This window comes from Scardinius erythrophthalmus (assembly GCF_964197995.2).
Source record: "Scardinius erythrophthalmus genome assembly, chromosome: 15".
Taxonomy (NCBI): Eukaryota; Metazoa; Chordata; class Actinopteri; order Cypriniformes; family Leuciscidae; genus Scardinius; species Scardinius erythrophthalmus.
The window spans coordinates 36,947,092-36,966,760 of record NC_138235.1 but is presented as its reverse complement, the minus strand read 5'-3'; the positions used below and the strand labels follow the sequence as shown (position 1 = coordinate 36,966,760).

Here is a 19,669-nt window from a genome sequence, read left to right as displayed (position 1 = left end):
CTTCTCTGGAGCTGTTTCGGTCCAGTAATTACATGTCGTCGAGCTGAAAAGCCGAAGAATTGAGGAGTTGTCAGGATGTGTTTTAGCTAATGATGTCATGACACGCGGAACGTCTGTCTCAGTCGCAGTGAACTTTGAACCCAGCAGCCAATTTAGACTTCTTTAATGCAGTTTGTGTGTGTGTGTGTGTGTGTGTGTGCACTCTAAAAAATACTGGGTGGTTTTAACCCAACTTTGGGTCAAATATGGACAAACCCAGCCGTTGGGTTAAATTTTTACATTACATTTTTAACCCAACATTTGGGTTTGTCCATATTTGACCCAAAGTTGGGTTAAAACAACCCAGCATTTTTAGTGTTTGTTTTGTTTCTAACACATTATAATACATAGAAAATTACATGGCAAGTGTATTTTATATTGATAACGAGTGAATCGTTGAACCAGAGATTTAATTCGATTAACTGAGATGATTTCAGAACTGATTAATGCAAATTAAATTCAGACTTTCCAACTACTTCTACCACTGAGTCCTTTACATCTTAACACTCTTATACTTGCAAGTTGCAAGTGTCGTTGAGACTCAGGGAAAATGCTTTGAAGAAGCTGGAGGTTTGGGTTTCGTCCTGCCGGGGGGGATGAAGGTCACGGTAGCGTCGCTCCAGGGTCGGGGAAATGAACATCCTCGGGACACAACAGAACAGAGTCGAGATGCCCCGACAGGGACTAATTCAACATCTGAAGTGGGTCAAAAAAGTTAATCAAAGTTGTCCTGAGACAAGAACACTTTGATGAAGGGTTTTGATCCACTTCAAATGTTGACTTCTGTATATTAATACTTTGAATTAGTTTTTATTTTATATTTTCCATTTTCATTTCAAAGTTTTTATATATTATTATATGAGAGTAATATTGTTAAATAAAGACTTTAAATTTCAGTCTGTTCCTCACACAAAGTGTTTGCATGACTTCCAATGGTTTGGAATATTTTATGAAAATAAATATACATTTTCATTTTTGTTTTAAATTTTTTTAAATATGCAACTTTTCATATATAGATAGATAGATAGATAGATACATAGATAGATAGATATAGGAGTAGGTGCATATTTAAAAAAATAATTGAAATATAAAACAAATGTATGAAATATAAATATATATATATATATATATATCATACATATATCATACATTTTATTATAGTTTTTAAATACATTTTGCTAAATTATTTTACTTATTCTTATTTTTTAATTGATTATTTTGTGTATAATTAATAAAAACACATTTATTAATTTAATACATTTTTGTATAAATTTACATTTATTTAGTTTATTATATTTCAAGCAACTAAAAAAAGCTTTTGTTTTCGCTTTACAATAAGGTTTCATTTAGTTCGTCCATTACCTTACATGAACTAATAAGGAACAATACTTACAATAAATACTTGTTACAGTATTTATTAGGAGTGGGAATCTTTTGGTACCTTACGATTCGATTCTTCTAAAAATTGATTCTCAATTTTGAATCAAATTTCGATTCGATACATGCATAGATATGATTCCAGTTTACTGTTTTGTTACGTTTCCTATTTGACTGTGGTATAATTTAACAAGTGTTGAAGAAAAATCCCAATTAATGAAATGTGAACCTTCCCATTTTAGTCAACCCAACATTATAAAACAATTGTGATTTAAGCTGACTGCAATCATTACACACATGACTGTCAGTCTTCTGTAATAAAACAACTCAGGCAATTTTATTTTTACATTAAAAATAGGAACAAAGAAGCACATTACAAACAATAGGACAAATACAATATAAAAAAAATGAAATAAACAAGGTTTTCCAGATACAGTAGGCTAGGTTTATTTAACAAATAGTAAGAAATACTACAGAAATTGAATAATCAAAATATAAATTGATTCATATTAAAGATAAAAAGTGATTGTCAAAATCAGTGAGTGGTTTTATTTTTAAATTAACATTAATGAAACGGATGGCAACAGTTTATTAGGCTGCTGTCCCTTTAAGAACAAATGCACAGATCTAATATACTGTTACACATTGGATTTTCTCCTAACCGTTTACGTTTGCATATGACGTAACAGACTGTGTTTACATGAATACTCCACACAATGTGAATTTCGACATTAATGTGTGTATATTTGACCATTCAAGCGCAGTAAGCTGTGAAAGAACTGAATTGTGATCAATAACACCCTAACATGTCAATGTTAGTACTGTAAAGTTGAAGTGTAACACTTAAAAATGTGTGAATCGCTGCAAATCGGTAGAAGATAAGAGTCACGATTCATATGTGCTGCTTGGCAACTAGCTGCAATTATATTTAATATTTTATCTCACTTAGCTTTCATGACAAGCAACTAAACTGATTTTTATGGTTTTAGTTTTACTGGATAATTCAGAATTTTACTATTATTTAGATTTATATTTAAATTATATTTAAATTGAATTTAAATTACATTTTTATTGCAATTCTGAATTAGTTTTTTTCATTTTAATATTAAAGTTTTAATAATTTTATGTTTTTCCATTTTTATGATTTTTTTTTAAATGTCTATATAGTTTTAGTTATTTTAGTACATTAAATTAAACTAAATTAATTAGATAAAGGTTTTTTCAGTTAACGTTTATGTTATTCCAATCAACAAAACAGTTTTTTATGGTTTTAGTTTGAGTTATCACCAATAACCCTGACTCTGCTTTCTTCATCTAAGCGTCAGTCGTTCTGTCTCTCTGATTATTTATTGGTCTTTATAGAGTAATTTGAGACTGAATTGCTGGAGTGGTTTGTCTGTTTCAGAGGATAATGATTCTTTAGAGAGATGTAAGACAACGTCTGAGACAAACCCATTTGCTTTGACGTCTCAGTGGCGACTCAGAATTGGCCAAATGTGAACCGAACAAATGGCGGAGGGGAGAAGCAGCAGTTCATTTATTTCTAATGATTGTCTTTTAACTGCTTTTTAATCTCTACCGGACACGTGATAATTGCGGGAAGCGCTGGAATTGCTGTGCTAAATTGGATCAAAAGCGTTGGTGTAATTGCGCTGATCTCCAGAGCTCTGCTAATTCTCTCGCTTCAGATGAAACTTGGAATCGGATCATTGTTCTGCCGTTCTCAAAGGTTTCGCTAATGGATTCATTATTGAAAATTAGCTGTTCTTTGGCTGCAGATTCGCATGTTGATAATGCGATAATCCGCTTTGTTTGAAGGGATTTTCTTGAACTGTAACAAAACACCTTTGTCTTCTCTCTGCATATTTTTCATTTGATTATTCAATTTATGTAGTACTTCTTACTATATATTAAATAAAGCTAGCCTACTGTACCTGGAAATCTCTTTCGACATGGCACACTGTCTCTTCAAGTAGTGTTTCATAAAATATGCAAATGGAAAATATATGAGTAATATTTTGAGGGCAGTTTTGAAATCCCAGGTAAGAATTTATGATTCTTGTTGTTGCAAACCTGTATGACTTTCTGTGAGTTTTTCAAGCTCCAAAAAGGAAAGAAAAAAATGTTAAAGTACAGTAAACTGCACTGTTTCACATCTATTTTATATGAGAAACACACTGACATTACACTGAGTTTTCCCTTCTGCTGTGGCTCTCATATCAAACATGGCGTCATTGACCTCAAAGACATTTGGTTGCAGTGTTTAATGTTAATTTTGCCAATGTGCCATTTTGTAATCCATTTAAGCTTTGTCTGAGAGTAATATCGTAAAATAAAGACTTAAAATTTCAGTCTGTTCCTCACACAAAGCATAGGCATGACTCCCATGGAATATTTTATGAAAATAAATACAAATTTTAATTTTTGTGTTTTTTTTAAATATGCAACTACTCCTATCTCTATATATGTGTGTGTGTATATATATATATATATATATATATATATATATATATATATATATATATATATATATATATATATATATATATATATATATATATATATGTATGTGTGTGTGTGTGTGTGTGTGTGTGTGTGTATATATATATATATATATATATATATATATAAATATATATAATTTCATACATTTTATTATAGTTTTTAAATACATTTTGCTAAATTATTTTACACATTCCTTTTTTTATTATTTTGTGTAATTTATTAAATGCAATTATTATAAAATTGAAAATGAATTACAATTATATGTATATATATAATGTATTATGTTAATTATATTTTAAAAAATACTTTTAAAAAAATGTTTCATTACATTGTCAAGTCAAGTTTATTTATATAGCGCTTTTCACAATACAGATTGTATCAAAGCAGCTTCACAGTATTAAATTAAAATAATACATCAATGTTTGTTTCTAGTGGAAAACGTCCACGATTGGTAATGCTGATCAATAGTATTGTTGATTGATTAATTAAATTAAATATCCCCAAATTGTGTATAATTAATAAAAACATATTTATTAATTATACACTGTTTTATAAATTATTACATTTATAGAAGTATTTCCAAATTTTTTATATTATATTTTTAAATAAATGTTTCTAAATTATTTTAATATATTTTTATCTATTTATTAACTTATTATACGTATTTTTTATGGATACTTATTCGAAATGATGCCTATATTACACTATATTACAAGCTAAAATTGGTCAAATGACACTTTTCCCCTTTCTTTGTATTTTCCATTATCCTTCTTGTTAGAGTAGAGTCCCGCCCCCTACTGTAAGCCCCGCCTCCTTCACCTCCTGCCAGCCAATGGCCTTCCCCCCTGTTGCCACGACGACCTGGAGTGATGTAGCTTTGGTAGCAGAGTCTTCTTTCCTGTGTGTAATGATGACAAAAGCTTTCCCGAGGCAGAGCTGGGAGATAACACACTTATCTCAGACCTCTCTGCTCTCATCCGCTCCCTGTGGCCCTGTTCCTCGCCCCAGACACTTTATTCCTCCGCTAATAATGTTCACTTTTCTCCCGGTGGCCTCGAGTCGACATCATCGCAGTGCTGACCGGGCGTTTCTTCTCTCCGTCTGGTGATTAATGCGTCTCCTTCGTTCACCCGGCGCATTAGAATGCATGTGTTGGTTAAGAGATGATGGTTAAACTCATTTGTATTCAGCGGCGATGAAGGCCAAGGCCAAATTAAACGGTTTCATCAAGGCCGTCTGATTATATGATGTGAGTGTTTGTGCAAGATGGTGTTTAAATATTGATTTTTAACCTGATGAAGGACTACTCTTATGAACGTGTTGTTTTAGAAGACGTTAAACGTTTCTTTTTTTGGTCAAGTAAAACCTCCTCAAACACTCTTACAGTGGTTTTGAAGTGCGTGGATAAACCATAAATATATATATAAAAAAGTAAAATCGGGTCAGATTGTCAAGTCAGATTGTGATGTGATTTATTATTCCCTGCTACATGCATACACACACTCAACTCAGTTTCTCTTGTAGTTCTGTGGTGATTTGCTTTTTTTTTGTATTGTCATTCTGTTTTTGTTTCTTCTTTCGTTATTTTCTCTTTCTTGTTTTTTTTTGTGTCGCCTGTGTTTGCTGGTTTGTTCTTCGTTATTTTATTTGCTAGTTATATATACTTTGCTCTCGTTTGCTCTCCTTTTGTTTGTTTGTTCAGTTCACTTTCGTTTGCTCACGTTTGTTTTCATTAATTGTGTTTTGCACATGCATGAACTCAACTCAAATTTTTGCATTTTCGCTTGTAATTCTTTGATTCGTTTTTTTTTTTTTGCTTTGCAACTCAATTTGTTTTTGTTTATTTTTTCTTCTCTTTTTTTGTTTGCTGTTTTTTCTTTAGTTATTTCATTATCTTTTTTGAGGGTTGGCTATGTTTGTTATTCATTATTTTGTTTGCTAGTTTTATCTTTCACTTTTGTTCGCTCTTTTTGTAAAAAACATGTAAAAAAAAAACATGAAAAATTTACATTAGGCTTTCGTTTGTTAACATTGTAATCATGAACTAACAATGAACAACACATATACAGTATTTATTAGTCTTAGATAACGTTACCTTTAATATTTACTAATAATCAAAAGTTGTATCTGTTAACAATAATGTTCATTTCAATTATTCTGAGATGGGCTTTAAAGCAATAATTCGCCCAAAAATGAAAATTGTAATTTTTTCCTATAAATAAATTGATGAAAGTCAATGGGGTCCAATGTTGTTGCCGTTGACTTCGAAATAAATATTTTTTTGGTGTTCATCAGAAGAAAGTCATGCAGGTTAACTTTATAAAAAGAAAAATTATGACAGAATGATCATATTTGAGAGAACAATCCCTTTAGCATGTTGATGTTTCTTTCTTTTAGATGTGATATTTCTTGTGTGATGGACTCAATCTTACTGTAAATTTAGCTTGTTCCTTCTTGGAGGAAAACGTGCCATCACATCTGAGTCTTGTTGTGTGTCGCCTCGCTCAGCTCTAATGCTTCTTCATTGGTGTGTTTTTATAGGCGACAGCAGCGTGCAAAGACTTTCATGCACTTCACTCACGGTCATTAAAGCTTTTAGTGCAGCCTCGTATTTTCCATTTGCAGTAGTTATCTAAGGCAGTCACTGACTCGCTCGCCAATTTTTGTGCAATTTCTCCTTTTATCTCTAAGTAAATTACAACTTTTGACTCTTTGTTGATACTTACTATGAAATGGATTAAAAAAACAAGCAGTTAGACAAAAATAAGACGTGTACTGTATATTTTTGTTAGGGATGCACAATATATCGGCCACCATATCGGTATCGGCCGATAAATGCTCATTTTCAATGTTATTGTTTTTTGACCCTATAGGAAAATTTGTCCAATATATTAAAGCCGATAAATAATGTGTTATTTCCTTCAGCTGAGACACTTCAGATGCAACTGTTTGCGATGATGGTTTTAAATTACTTGAAATACTTGAAAGTAGGGATGCAAATTATCGATTAATTCATTAATCATTAGTTGATTGACCTTATCGATCGATTAACGATTAATTGATAAGCGGCTATTTTCCTGAGAATGTAAATTTCTCACGGTATCAATAGTGTCTTTAACATAAAAAGCAAAATATTGCTTATACTGAATAAAAATGCATGTTATATTGCTCAACTGATGTTTTATTGTAACAGTTGGGATACGGTACAGATAATGGAATTTATGTAGTTTAACAAAATAAATTATGCACAGAAAATTAAAATACATAAAAAAATTTAAAAATAATTGTAAAAAAAAAAATTGCATCACAATAAGTGTATTGTGATTGTCACTAACATTTTAGTAACTAAACTGAATTTTATTAGGTTTAGTGACAACATGTTACAATGTTTACATGGTACAATTTCTGGTAAGCTACGCTTTTTTATTATTTCAATTCAATTACCAGTATTGTGATTTTATTTAATATTGACTCGTTTGGATAAATATTAGGTAGGCTACACAAGATAGACATTAATTTTTCTCAAGAAAAAAAAACAACTCACCTAATGCTGTAAACATACAGAAAGCCCTATCAGCTGGTAGAAGCTAATATTTAAGGTTAAAAATAATTAAATATGATGCGTTTTTTATTATAATAACTTTATTTAATGATACAAGTAAAAATATAATAAATATGTAATATAGAACACATATTTAGCAAAATACTCTCTATAGCTATTTCTTTTCTTGCCAACTACGTGCTATAGCCTATATTATGTTCATTAAATGGCTTTCCTGAGGTAAATGTGAGATAATTGTTCTCCAGCTATGTTATTGACCTATTCACGCTGATGAAAAACACTGATTGATCGATATTATGTATGAGAAATATACATTTCGGTAAGTTGTACTGTATCTTTCAACAGTGTTCGTGTTATTTTTTTACTATTAGCTAGTAGCGTTTGAGATGATCGGTTCACGTGCGCTATGGGATCTGTCACATAACATTTACAAGCGCCAAAACGGTATTTATTGTTTGAATTTCGTAATAAAATTGACAGAATCTGAGAGCTGAGTTTTTATATATCATAGCTAACCTGGGGTGCGTTTCCCGAAAGCATCGTTGGCCAACTATGGTCGCAAGTTCCGTCGTTACCAATAGAGTTCAGTGGACATTGCGATGAACTTGCGACCATAGTTGGCCAACGATGCTTTCGGGAAACGCACCCCGCCTCTGTCTAGCTTCGCGATTTTTCTGTGCATGAGATAATGGATGTGTGGTGTGATGCGTGAGGGCTGGCAGCTCTGTTTCTGAAATGCTCCCACATTCCCCTCCGTTTTGACCGCCTCATGTTTGGTTTCTTTTTTGCCGCCTCAAGTTTGTGTCGGGTCTCTCGCCGCCCGCGAGAATCTCGTGCACGTTCGCAATGTTCAATTAACCGACAATAATTTTATTTAATCGAGTAAATTCTTGTCGACAATTAATCGATAATCGATTAACCGTTTACATCCCTACTTGAAAGACATATTGAGGATACAAAATCAGTAGAGTTTGCTTCTGTTGCAATTTGTTCAAGGTTGACCCCCATTTTGGCTTAAAATGTCTGGACTATATAGACGACATAAAATTATAATGAGGACATCATAATTGTGTGCTTGGGACCTGGATTTTAATGGTGATACTTTTGTTTTTGTAATCAGGCTCTCAAAAATTTTATAAAAACTTGGATTTAGATTTATCGCCCAATATATCGGTTATTGGCTTTCAAATATAAAGAGTTATCGGTTATCGGTATCTACCAAAATGTTGATATCGGTGCATCCCTAATTGAAATCAATGAAGCTGTCTACTACTTAAAGCACCTGTACTTAATAACTGGTAGATCTTCCATGTCTTCTGTAGCACTGATATACACTACACATAACCATTCATTATGATTTTTATTTTAAAGAAATTCAAACTTTTGTTCAGCATTAAACTGATCAAAAGTGACAGTAAAGACATTTTTTACAATGTTACAAAAGATTTCTATTTCGAAAACACGCTGTTCTTTTTGATATTCATGAAAACAAAATACTGAACACAATTCAATTAAAGGTTTCCACTAAAATATGAAGCAGCACAACTGTTTTTAACATTGATAATAATCATAAGTGTTTCTTGTGCATCAAATCATCATATTATACTGATTTCTGAAGGATCATGTGACACTGAAGACTGCAGTAATGATGCTGAAAATTCAGCTTTGATCACAGGAATAAATTACACATTACTATATATTCACATAGAAAACAGCTGTTTTACATTGTAATAATGTCAGAATTTTTACTGTATTTGATCAAATAAGTGCAGCCTAAAGCCCTATTCGGACGGGACTAGTTAACATAGAGAGGAGGGGTAAAGGAATAATGACCAGAGCTTCTCTGTGATTTCAGTCCCGTCCGAATGTGCATCTCAGTGATCATTACGGACAACGTCAGGAAAGATTACGCAGACTTTGACCTTCAGTGAAAAGGTCCGGAAAAATGACCTCGGTAAAACGGATCCCGTGCGAATACACCCGCTGTAAATATGGACGTAAATATTCCATCATTTCTTGTGTAAAAGTAGTTTTCCGCGGTTTTCCAAGTATGGAGACGCTTGTAAAAGCATCATTCGCGTTCTAGACGCTGGAACGAGTCTGTGGCAAAACTCAAGTGTTTCACACACACCATTCAGATCAGAAGATCGACAGCACTTGTTAGAGGAACGAAACATCTTTTAGCGTTAGATAAGAGCCTATTACCAACACAATCCAATCTGAAATTCATTAATACATCATTCGACTGGACATAACTGGTTTATATATATAAATATAGGTTATATGTGTTTGCGCACGTGATATCAGGAAGCAGCGTAACACACACATGACGACAGGAGTGACGGCGGTGTGTAAATCGAGTTACTCTCTCACTTCTGCTAGTTTTACTGAGATCTCTGATCCTGTGAGAACTGGCCATTAATATTACAGACGTCCTGTGGTAAAATTACATCACTCCATCTACCCTTGTGAAGCTAATCCCGTCCGAATAGGGCTTTAGTGAGCAGAAGAGACTTCTTTCAAAAACACACTCTGACGACAATCATACCGACCCCAAACGTCTGAACGGTAGTGTTTAAAAGTAACTCAAAGTTAACTCTTCTCGAGTCAACTTTACTGTTGTTTCTGCTCCACTTTTAAGAGGAGAACGAGGACGTGTAATCTAATAAACAGTTTCGTGTTCTCAGTCTAGAAAAGCACATTGGCCTTTCACGGATGTCACCTCCCACTCATTGCTCTGTGTTTTTCCCTTCTTTAGTGTGAGCGGATGACAGGAGTGTGTTTAAATGAGGACACTAACGCCTTGTTTTCTTCTCGCAGAGCATGTGTGTTCCATCATCGCCTCCATGCTGAGGAACCTCAAAGGCCAGCAGAGAAGTCGTCTCCTCAGCAAGTTCACAGAGAACGACTGCGAGAAGGTAAAAATAAGAGCGCTGACGGTACGCCTTTATTATCTTCTGCTTCTATATCCGGCAGAGAGCGCTTGAGGAGAAATGGCGGCAGATGGGCTTAATGCTGCCGTAAAGATTATACACGCTGAGCTACTTAAAGATTAAAGTTGAATTCATTTAGAAACAAAACATAACCGTTAGACATGTCGGTTATTATGTTCGTTTATTGGCTATTATGAACAAATAAGATTTCATTAGTTAACATGAACTGGGAATGAAAAATATTGCAGCATTTATTAATCATAATGTTAATTTAAACATTTATTAATGCATTTTTAAGGTCAAAAATTGTATCCTTTAACATTGGTTAATGCACTGTGAACTAACATGAACATTTTTATTAGTCTATTAACACTCATTTATTTCTTTTTTGATTTGTTGGTTTGTTCACCAACATTGTTGTTTTCTTTTATTCTTTCATTTGTTTTTTTTTATTTCCTGCTATTTTGTTTTGTTTGCTCTTGTTGGTTGATTTTTGTTCATTCTTTCTTTTTCCTCTTTGTCCTTTTGTTTGTTCATTTGTTTATTCATTATTTGATTAATTCTTTCAGTCTGCCATTTTTTATGTTGTTAGTTTGTTCACCATTTTTGTTTATTCTTTTGTTTGCTCTTTCATTTAGTGTTGTTTATTTCCTGCTGTTTTGTTTTGTTTGCTCTTGTTGATTTAAAATAAAAAATTGTTTATTCTTTCTCTTTTTTGTTTGTTAATTTGTTTTTTATTCAGTCTTTTATTAAATCTTTATTTCTTTTTTTTTTGTTTGTTCACCCTTTTGCATTGATTTTTGTTGTTAGTTTTTTCATTTGTTCTTTATTTTCTTGTGTTTTGTTAGTTCGTTCACCCGTTTTCATTTATTCTTTTTGTTTTTTCATCTTTTCTTGATTTCCATGTGTTTTGTTTTGTTGGTTTGATTTTTCTTCACTCTTGTTGGTTGGTTTTGCTCATACTTTCTCTTCTTTTTATCGTAATTTTTTTTCAGCAATTTTAAGTTCTTTGTTTCCTTTTGTTTTGTTATCATGCCGTTTTGTTCGCAGGTTTTTTTATTTCATTTTGGCTTTCCTTGTTTTGCCTATTAATTATATCAGTCTATTATTTCTTATTTGGTTTGTTCACCTTTTTGTTTGTTTTTCCATTCGTTGGTCTTTTATTTCCTTCAGTTTGGCTCTTTTCACTTGTTTTGTTCGCTTTCTCTCTTGCTTTCTCGTTGTTTCAGTCCGCCGTGCCTCAGTGTAATGTTTAATGTGTGTGTTGTCCGGACTCTCTCCGCTGTGTTCACGCGGTTCGCTTCATCTTGTGTTATACGTCTCCTTTAGTCTCTGCCGGGAGTCTCCATACATCACCTGGACGAACACATGTGCTGTTATCGCTCAGCAGTCACTACACTTAAAATAACCCTCACAGTCCTGCTGGGCCCTGTTTCATCTCTCTGACAGGAGCAGTGCATTATTGGTAGTTTCACAAGCTAAAAGATTTCGGCCATATGGGCATCATGCCTCAGTTCTGTTTTCTGTCTTCAGATTGTCACAGTAATCGCTAAAAAGAGGATGACGAATGTCTCTTTTTGTTTTTAAACAACACCGCGCCATTCGTCTTGTGTGGTATTTCGCCGCAGTTAAACATGAATATCATTTACATAACGTGAATTTGGGTCCCGAAGCCATCTCCTCTTGCCATTGATGGTGTGTTTGTGTGGCGTTTCGGTGCATTTGTATCGTATGCTCACCCTCGCTCTCTTTCTGCAGGTTGACAGACTCATGGAGCTGCATTTTAAGTACCTGGAAGCCGTTCAGCTCGCAGACAAGAGGATCGAAGGAGAGAAGCACGTAAGATTCACACACACACACACACACATTCACGCTTGATTGGCAGTATCTCCTCTGCGAGGGCAGATCTGTGTGTGAAGATAAGAGCAGACCTACCAGAATCAAACGAGTGCAGGTCGACACGCTTCTCTGTTGGTCCGCTTGCCTTTAAAACCGAACGCTGTTAAACTTTTACACCGAGCAGTGATTGAGCACACATTCCCATCAGCCCTAGAGTCTGTGAAGTCGTAACTCAACAAACACCCAAACAAAAGCCTCATCATTGGGTTGGTCTTGCTCCATTTAAAATGCTACATCAGAAACAGCTTGTGTTGGCGTTAAGACACTGATCCAAATACCATTATGTTCTCAGAACTGAAGACCATGATGCTGCATGTTTGTTTGTGGGCAGATAATGCAGTAACAGTCATAACTCGGCCCTCAAGTCAATGGAAATGCGAGAACCGGCATCATTTTGTGGATCCTGGACCACTATAATGTTACCTTGTAATACTTCTATTATTTCTTCTTAATAATAATAATAATAATAATAATAAATAGTTTTTTTTTATTCATTTAATATGCAGTAGTCATGTATGCATAAATATGACTACTGCAATACATCAATATACATACACTAATGAGCCAAAATATTGAGCAGTCACAGATGAAGCGAATATCGTTGATCATAAACAAGGCCACATATTAAAGTCCCCCTGTAGTCAATAATTGTATCCCTTAAAACTAATTTTTGATCACCAAAATTACATATTAAAAGTTTTTTCCTTGAGAAAAATATTCTTCATGCCTTAAAATAGCTTGAATGTAACTCGACACCCTTGCGTCATTTAGTATACGCGGTTCTATGAATATGCAAATTAGCCCCGCCCCCACTCACTCAGCTCAGCTCAGAGATCCACTGGGTGACGATCACACGTTGATCTGATTGGTTACAAGGTAGTTTGTGACGTCAGAAACACCAGCGATTTCAAAGCGTGTTTTTGAGACTGTCTTTGGTTCACTGCAGTTTTAAGGAGGAAATACTCAGCAATGCTGTCGACTCATGGTTTGTCTTAAAGCATATTAAAAACACCATATAGACACATAAACAACATTAAAAAGCTGGACTTTCACCACAGGGTGGCTTTAAAGTCTGGTTAGATGGTGAGCAAACAATCAGTTCTCGTAATCAACATGTTGAATGCAGGAGGAATGGACAGGAACTAAGATCTGAGCGACTAATTTGTATGGCAAGGCGACTGGTCAGAGACTCTCTGAAACTGCGAGGCTTGTGAGTCAGTGGTAAGAATTTACCAGCACTTTCTGAAGAGGGAAAACACAAACCGTCCAAGGCTCATCGATGTACAAGGGCAACGAAAGCAATCCCATCTGGTCTGAGGCAACAGAAGGTTCACTGTGGCACAAGATACACACAATTGTAATGATGGAGGGAATGTGTCACAACTGCTGTGCTTGGAGCTGGAGACCAATCAGAGTGAATATGATGACCCTGGACCACAAAACCAGTCACATGGGTCATTTTTTGAAATTGAGATTTATACATCTGAAAGCTGAATACATAAGCTTTCCATTGATGTATGGTTTGTTAGGATACAACTAGGGCTGCACGATTTGGGGAAAATGTCATATTGCAATAATAGGTCAATATTGCGATATAATAAACAAATGGTTTCATGGAAAATAAATGCACACACAGATTAGTGATAATCTGCCTAAAGAAAAAAGTTCTTTAGTCAAGAGCAGTGAGTGTTTTTCTCTGTAACCTTTGTTCTTTGATTAACTTTAGCGACAGATATAATTAGTGGCTACTGTGTACTGTCCCTTTAAGAGCAGCCGCTGCTGTCAGAGACGCGGATCGCACACGCCTCATTCTCTCACGAGTCACAACTCTTCACGTTCATCATAAGACTACTCTTATGTTATGAAGATACTCGACAAAAAGACATTTTGGCATAATTGTGTGTGTTATTGTTCGTTCAAGCTCGAAAGAGAACTGTATTCTGGCGTGCTGTTTTGTGCGCACGCACGATATTAGCGCGAGTCTTTCTGTGTGTCACAGTCAGGACATTCACAGGCAGCGCGTTCATTTTGGCATACATGTGTGTTCTTCGTTCTACCGCGAAAGAGAACTTGATACTGGCGCACGGCTATCTGTGGGTCGTGTGTGTCAGGAGGACATTCACTGACAGCACGTTCTTTTTTTGTCTTATCGCGCATGAATGGTTTAAAAGCATTTGCATGAATAAGAGCGGGATCATGTAACACTAGCCAAAGGATGCCAAAAATTAACTGATGCTGCGTTAATTGCGTTAACAGCGCTAATTTGTTTATTTAATATAAAATCGCAGCATTTTGCTTCATATAATCGCGTAGGCTTGACATCGCGATTGCGATACGATTAATCGTGCAGCACTAGATACAACTATTGGTCGAGATACAACAATCTGAAAATCTGGAATCTGAGGGAGCAAAAAAATCAAAACATTGAGAAAATCTCCTTTAAAGTTGTCCATTTATGTTGCCGATTGTGCTGCATTCACTCACACAAATACATGTTTTATATATTTACGGTAGGAAATGTACTAAATATCTTCATGGAAATTGATCTTTACTTAATATACTAATGATTTTTGGCATAAAAGAAAAACTGATAATTTTGACCCATTCAATATATTGTTGGCTATTGCCACAAATAAACCCGTTCGACTCGTGACTGACAGACACGATGCTGGATTGCGTTTATATTACACTGAGATCCGATCACAATGCGTCCTCGACTACCTCTGAAACCGGAAACACTGATCGGATAACATTCCCATCAGAAGCGCGTTTACACTGGTCTTTCCAATGTGTATGTGGACAACATCCGGATACAGGGCGCATGTTAATGCCGAGTGTAAACACAGCCATTGTGTCAGGGACAGCCCTTCATGACAGTGGTGTTTCCTGGTGGAAGTTCAGGAATGGTTTGAGGAACATGATGGAGAGTTTCAAGGTGTATAAATTCCCAGATCTCAGTAAAATTGAGCATCTGTGAAACTAACAAGTTCGATCCACTGGGGCTCCACCTCGCAACCTCGAGGATCTGCGACTCATGTCTTCTGCCACAGCACACCTTCAGCGAGACAGAGGAACAACTGCACGTTAGGCTGGTGCTCATCGTGCTTATGGTTATGATTAAGCCAAAGTTTATGCAAAACGCTGAAACAAACCGTGCTTTATCTCTTCGATTTTGAGTGGTTGTATTCTTTTTTTTTTTTTTTTTTTTTTTACGATGTAACAATTAGTTTGTGATGTTCGTTGCATTGCAAACATTTGCATGATTCCAAATATGATATTATTGCATATAATTTTAAAATAGCATATTATTATTAATAAATGAATAAAACAGTATTATTATTATTATTATTATTATTAATAAGAAGAAAATGTAATTATATTAGTAATTTATAATTAATTATCAGCATTCTTTTTTTTTAAGTTGGCATTTAATTGGCATGTGGTCACAGGTGTGTGTGTGAAGGCTTTTTCAGCCAGTGTTAATTAAAGTGGAGATGATTAAAGGCAGATGTTAATTGATGATAATTGTCAGGTTGGGGTGATTAATCCACATTGTGTAACTGGCATGTGTGTTGTGTTAGTAGGTTAGGCTCTGCTGTGTGTGCATCTGGTGATTACACTGTGTGTGTACGCGTGCGTTTGTGAGATTATACTGTGTGTGTGTGTGTGTGTGTGTGATTATTGTGTCTGTGTGTGTGTTTGTGTGATTATACTGTGTGTGTGTGTACGTGATTATACGGTTTGTGCGTGTGTGTGTGTGTGTGTGTGTGTGTGCGCGTGCGTGCATGTGTATGCGTTGTGTGTGTGCTGGAGGATATTGGCGTGTGTGTGTGTGTGTGTGTGTGTGGAGGATGTGAGCTGGGCGCTGATCAGGACTCCTGCGGCTCGTGTCTCATCCATCCTAATGTGTGTTTGAGACAGGCGTTCTGTTTTCAGGGTTGGGTTTGGTTGGGCTTTCTAAACATGCTTGAGAGATATCTTGAATTAAAAAATACATATATCTTAAAAGTATAACCCCCCCCCCCCCCCCCAAACTAAGAGAAATTATAATTTTAACCAACTAGTCGTTGTTTCAGAGCAGATTAAGAAAATATGCAGTAATCCAAATGTACTTTCAGTGCTATTTTTAACAAAGACAAGATCATCATCATCGGTCCCTTTAGGGACGTACTAATTTGTAAATCTAGTATAAACACAAAGTAATTAAATGATTTTTTTTTTAATGTAAAAATGCAGAAAGTTTTATGTGATGGGTTTAGGCGTTGGGTTAGTTTGTGTGTGTGTGTGTGTAGGGGTGGGAGATATTGACAAAAATGAATATCTCGATATTTTTTTCCAATAACTCGATATCGATATTCAGACGATATTTTTGCCATCCTTCAAAGAAATGTGTGCAAACTGGCAAAGAAGGTCCAATTGGTCTTTTGACTTGCTGCATTTTACCTATGTAGTCTATAAAAGAAACAATAAAGGAGCTAACTAAACAGAATCTGAGGAAGCCCCTATCTTTTTCCACTTACAAAAAAAAAAAAAAAAAAACGGAACTAGGCACCTTTTGCAACAGTGATTATTAAATCAAACAACAATATTGTTGATGATAAATTCAAAGTAAAAAAATATGTATTTTCAAAACGCTATAAATCCATCCATTTTTTCCCCAAAACGCTATAAATCCATATAAATCCAAGTCTTTTCTCTTTTATTTTTCGTGTTTGCATTTATGAGGAAAAAACAATATTAGGCTACGTGTCAGTTCTCCATTATGGACGCGAGTGCTCTGAAAGCGGCAAAAAGACTAAAGACTTTCAAACTTTCACCGAGACCTCAAAAAAAAAGCACAAAGCCTTTCTTTAAAACGAATTTCGTTTTGTATTAATTGTATCTTAATTTTTCATTAACCAATTTCCTGGATTTACATTAAAATACAAATATAGGCTAGCAATCACAACATAAGGCGCCGGTGCTTGAACTGGAGATTATATCATCATGAACCGAACCGTAGCCTACTCGCCTCACAGGCCTAAAAAATGTGAAATATATTTACAGAAATCTGGTTCTAAACAAAACCATCCAAAACAAAATAAAACTATGTAGCCTAATAAATGTGCATTTCTCCGGTGCATGCGTTCACTAGCCTACTGCGAAGATCGCGAGTCATTAAAGCCTATCGTCAACTTCATCTTTGCAGCCGACACAGAAATTAATAAACAATTTAAAATGTCTTATTGCATTATTTTACATATTCATAATCATTACTTTTGGTGGATCTTTGAGGCAGCTTTTTAGGTTTATGGCGTTTTGGAAAAGAGCTCTTCACGTAACGTTTCACCAAGGCACAGCGGCTCTTCTGCACATAAGAAAAAAAGAAGAGAAAAAGCACGGACTTACTAATTACGAAACTTTGATGTGGTTGAACAGGTGAAACAGTCACAAATTCCTCTGCAACTCAAACCTTCTCAGTAGGCTACGAGTTATGAAGGAAGAGAACAGCATTACAGTTTTCAGCGCGTCCTCCTCTGATTGCTGTGTTCTGACTGAAAAAGTGCGTGCAGGAGCACATGCGCAAACGGTTTGTAAAATGTCCTTTTGTAAAATGACATATGATAAAATAAAAATAATTCATATATCATTTTAAAAACGGTTTTGCGCATGTGCTTCTGCGCGCACTATTTCGAATTTACGTATGCGTTTTTGACGACGCGGGACCATGGGCTGGGCCACTCGGAGGGTGCTTCCGGGAATAGTACTGCTCTACAGTATTAAAAATCGCTACATATAATTGTTTAGAAGGTTATTGTGTGCGTTATTTGTTTTCTCTTTAAATTCTTTCAGCTCTTTTCATGTTTGGGGGGTCGGATTGTACAAATTATGAAATATTCGATATCCCAATTTTGCATATCGTCCAGACAACAATTTGGATATTATCGTCTAAACGATATATCGCCCACCTCTATGTGTGTGTGTGTGTGTGTGTGTGTGTGTGTGATGGGTAGGTTTAGGGGTCGGGTTAGTGTGTGTCTGTGTGTGTGTGTGTGTGTGTGTGTGTGTGAGATGTGTAGGTTTAGGGGTCGGGTTAGTGTGTGTGTGTGTGTGTGATGGGTAGGTTTAGGCGTTGGGTTAGTTTGTGTGTGTGTGTGTGTGTGTGATGGGTAGGTTTAGGGGTCGGGTTAGTGTGTGTGTGTGTGTGATGGGTAGGTTTAGGGGTCGGGTTAGTGTGTGTGTGTGTGTGTGTGTGTGTGTGTGTGTGTGTGTGTGTGTGTGTGTGTGATGGGTAGGTTTAGGGGTCGGGTTAGTGTGTGTGTGTGTGTGTGTGTGTGTGTGTGTGATGTGTAGGTTTAGGGGTCGGGTTAGTGTGTGTGTGTGTGTGTGTGTGATGGGGAGGTTTAGGGGTCGGGTTAGTGTGTGTGTGTGTGTGTGTGTGTGTGTGATGGGTAGGTTTAGGGGTCGGGTTAGTGGTTGTGGGTGTGTGTGAGATGTGTAGGTTTAGGGGTCGGTTAGTGTGTGATGGGTAGGTTTAGGGGTCGGGTTAGTGTGTGTGTGAGATGTATAGGTTTAGGGGTCGGGTTAGTGTGTGTGTGTGATGGGTAGGTTTAGGGGTCAGTTAGTGTGTGTGTGTGTTGGGTAGGTTTAGGGGTCGGTTAGTGTGTGTGTTGGGTAGGTTTAGGGGTCGGTTAGTGTGTGTGTTGGGTAGGTTTAGGGGTCGGTTAGTGTGAGGGGACAGAATATACAGTCTGTACAGTATAAAAACATTATGCTATGGAGAGTCCCCATTTAAGTAAACGTGAGTGCGTGTGAATGTTTGAGTGTGGTGTATGTGTATGTTTGAGTGCGTGTGTGTGAGTGAGAGAGAGAGTGCGTGTGTGTGTTGTGGTGCAATCATATTTCGCTTAGCTCTAGTTTCAGGTCTTTGCACAGGTGTGTCAATTTAAAACCGTCTCGTGAGTTTGAGTGTGTGTGAGTGCACGTTTTTCCATCCACCTTATCTGCCTCTCCTCCTCTGCGTGTTCTTCAGGCCGATAAATCGTGTCTCAGAGGCAGTGACAGGAATACGAGTGTGGAAATGTCTGCTCTTGTTTCGCTCCCGTCGACTGAATGCACCAGCACTCCCTCCAGATGGATCCGCGCTCCCAGCTTTCTCCGAGTGCTATAAAACTATATCACCCATAGCAGAGCCCTTGTTTAAGGACGCCTCGGAGTGCTGTCAGCCAACCCGTCTCGCCTCCTTTTACTGCCTAATGACAGCTACAAATTCTCTCCGAATTGCATTTCCTAAACACAGACCCCCATAAAATCCCCTCCGCGTTCGGCCTGCGATCTCGTTTTACCGCAGCACTCTTTGGGAAATCTCGAAAGG

The 19,669-nt window shown here is 36.0% G+C and overlaps 1 protein-coding gene across 1 annotated transcript in view; it reads left to right on the top strand.

The window, feature by feature from the left end:
• The window catches only part of ctnnbl1 (catenin, beta like 1), a 55,516-nt gene that overhangs the window by 23,780 nt on the left and 12,067 nt on the right, over positions 1 to 19,669 (top strand). The window contains exons 12-13 of the mRNA XM_081386808.1: positions 10,304 to 10,401; positions 12,175 to 12,255. Coding sequence (XP_081242934.1) covers positions 10,304 to 10,401; positions 12,175 to 12,255 — 179 coding nt within the window. The remainder of the gene's footprint in view (positions 1 to 10,303; positions 10,402 to 12,174; positions 12,256 to 19,669) is intronic.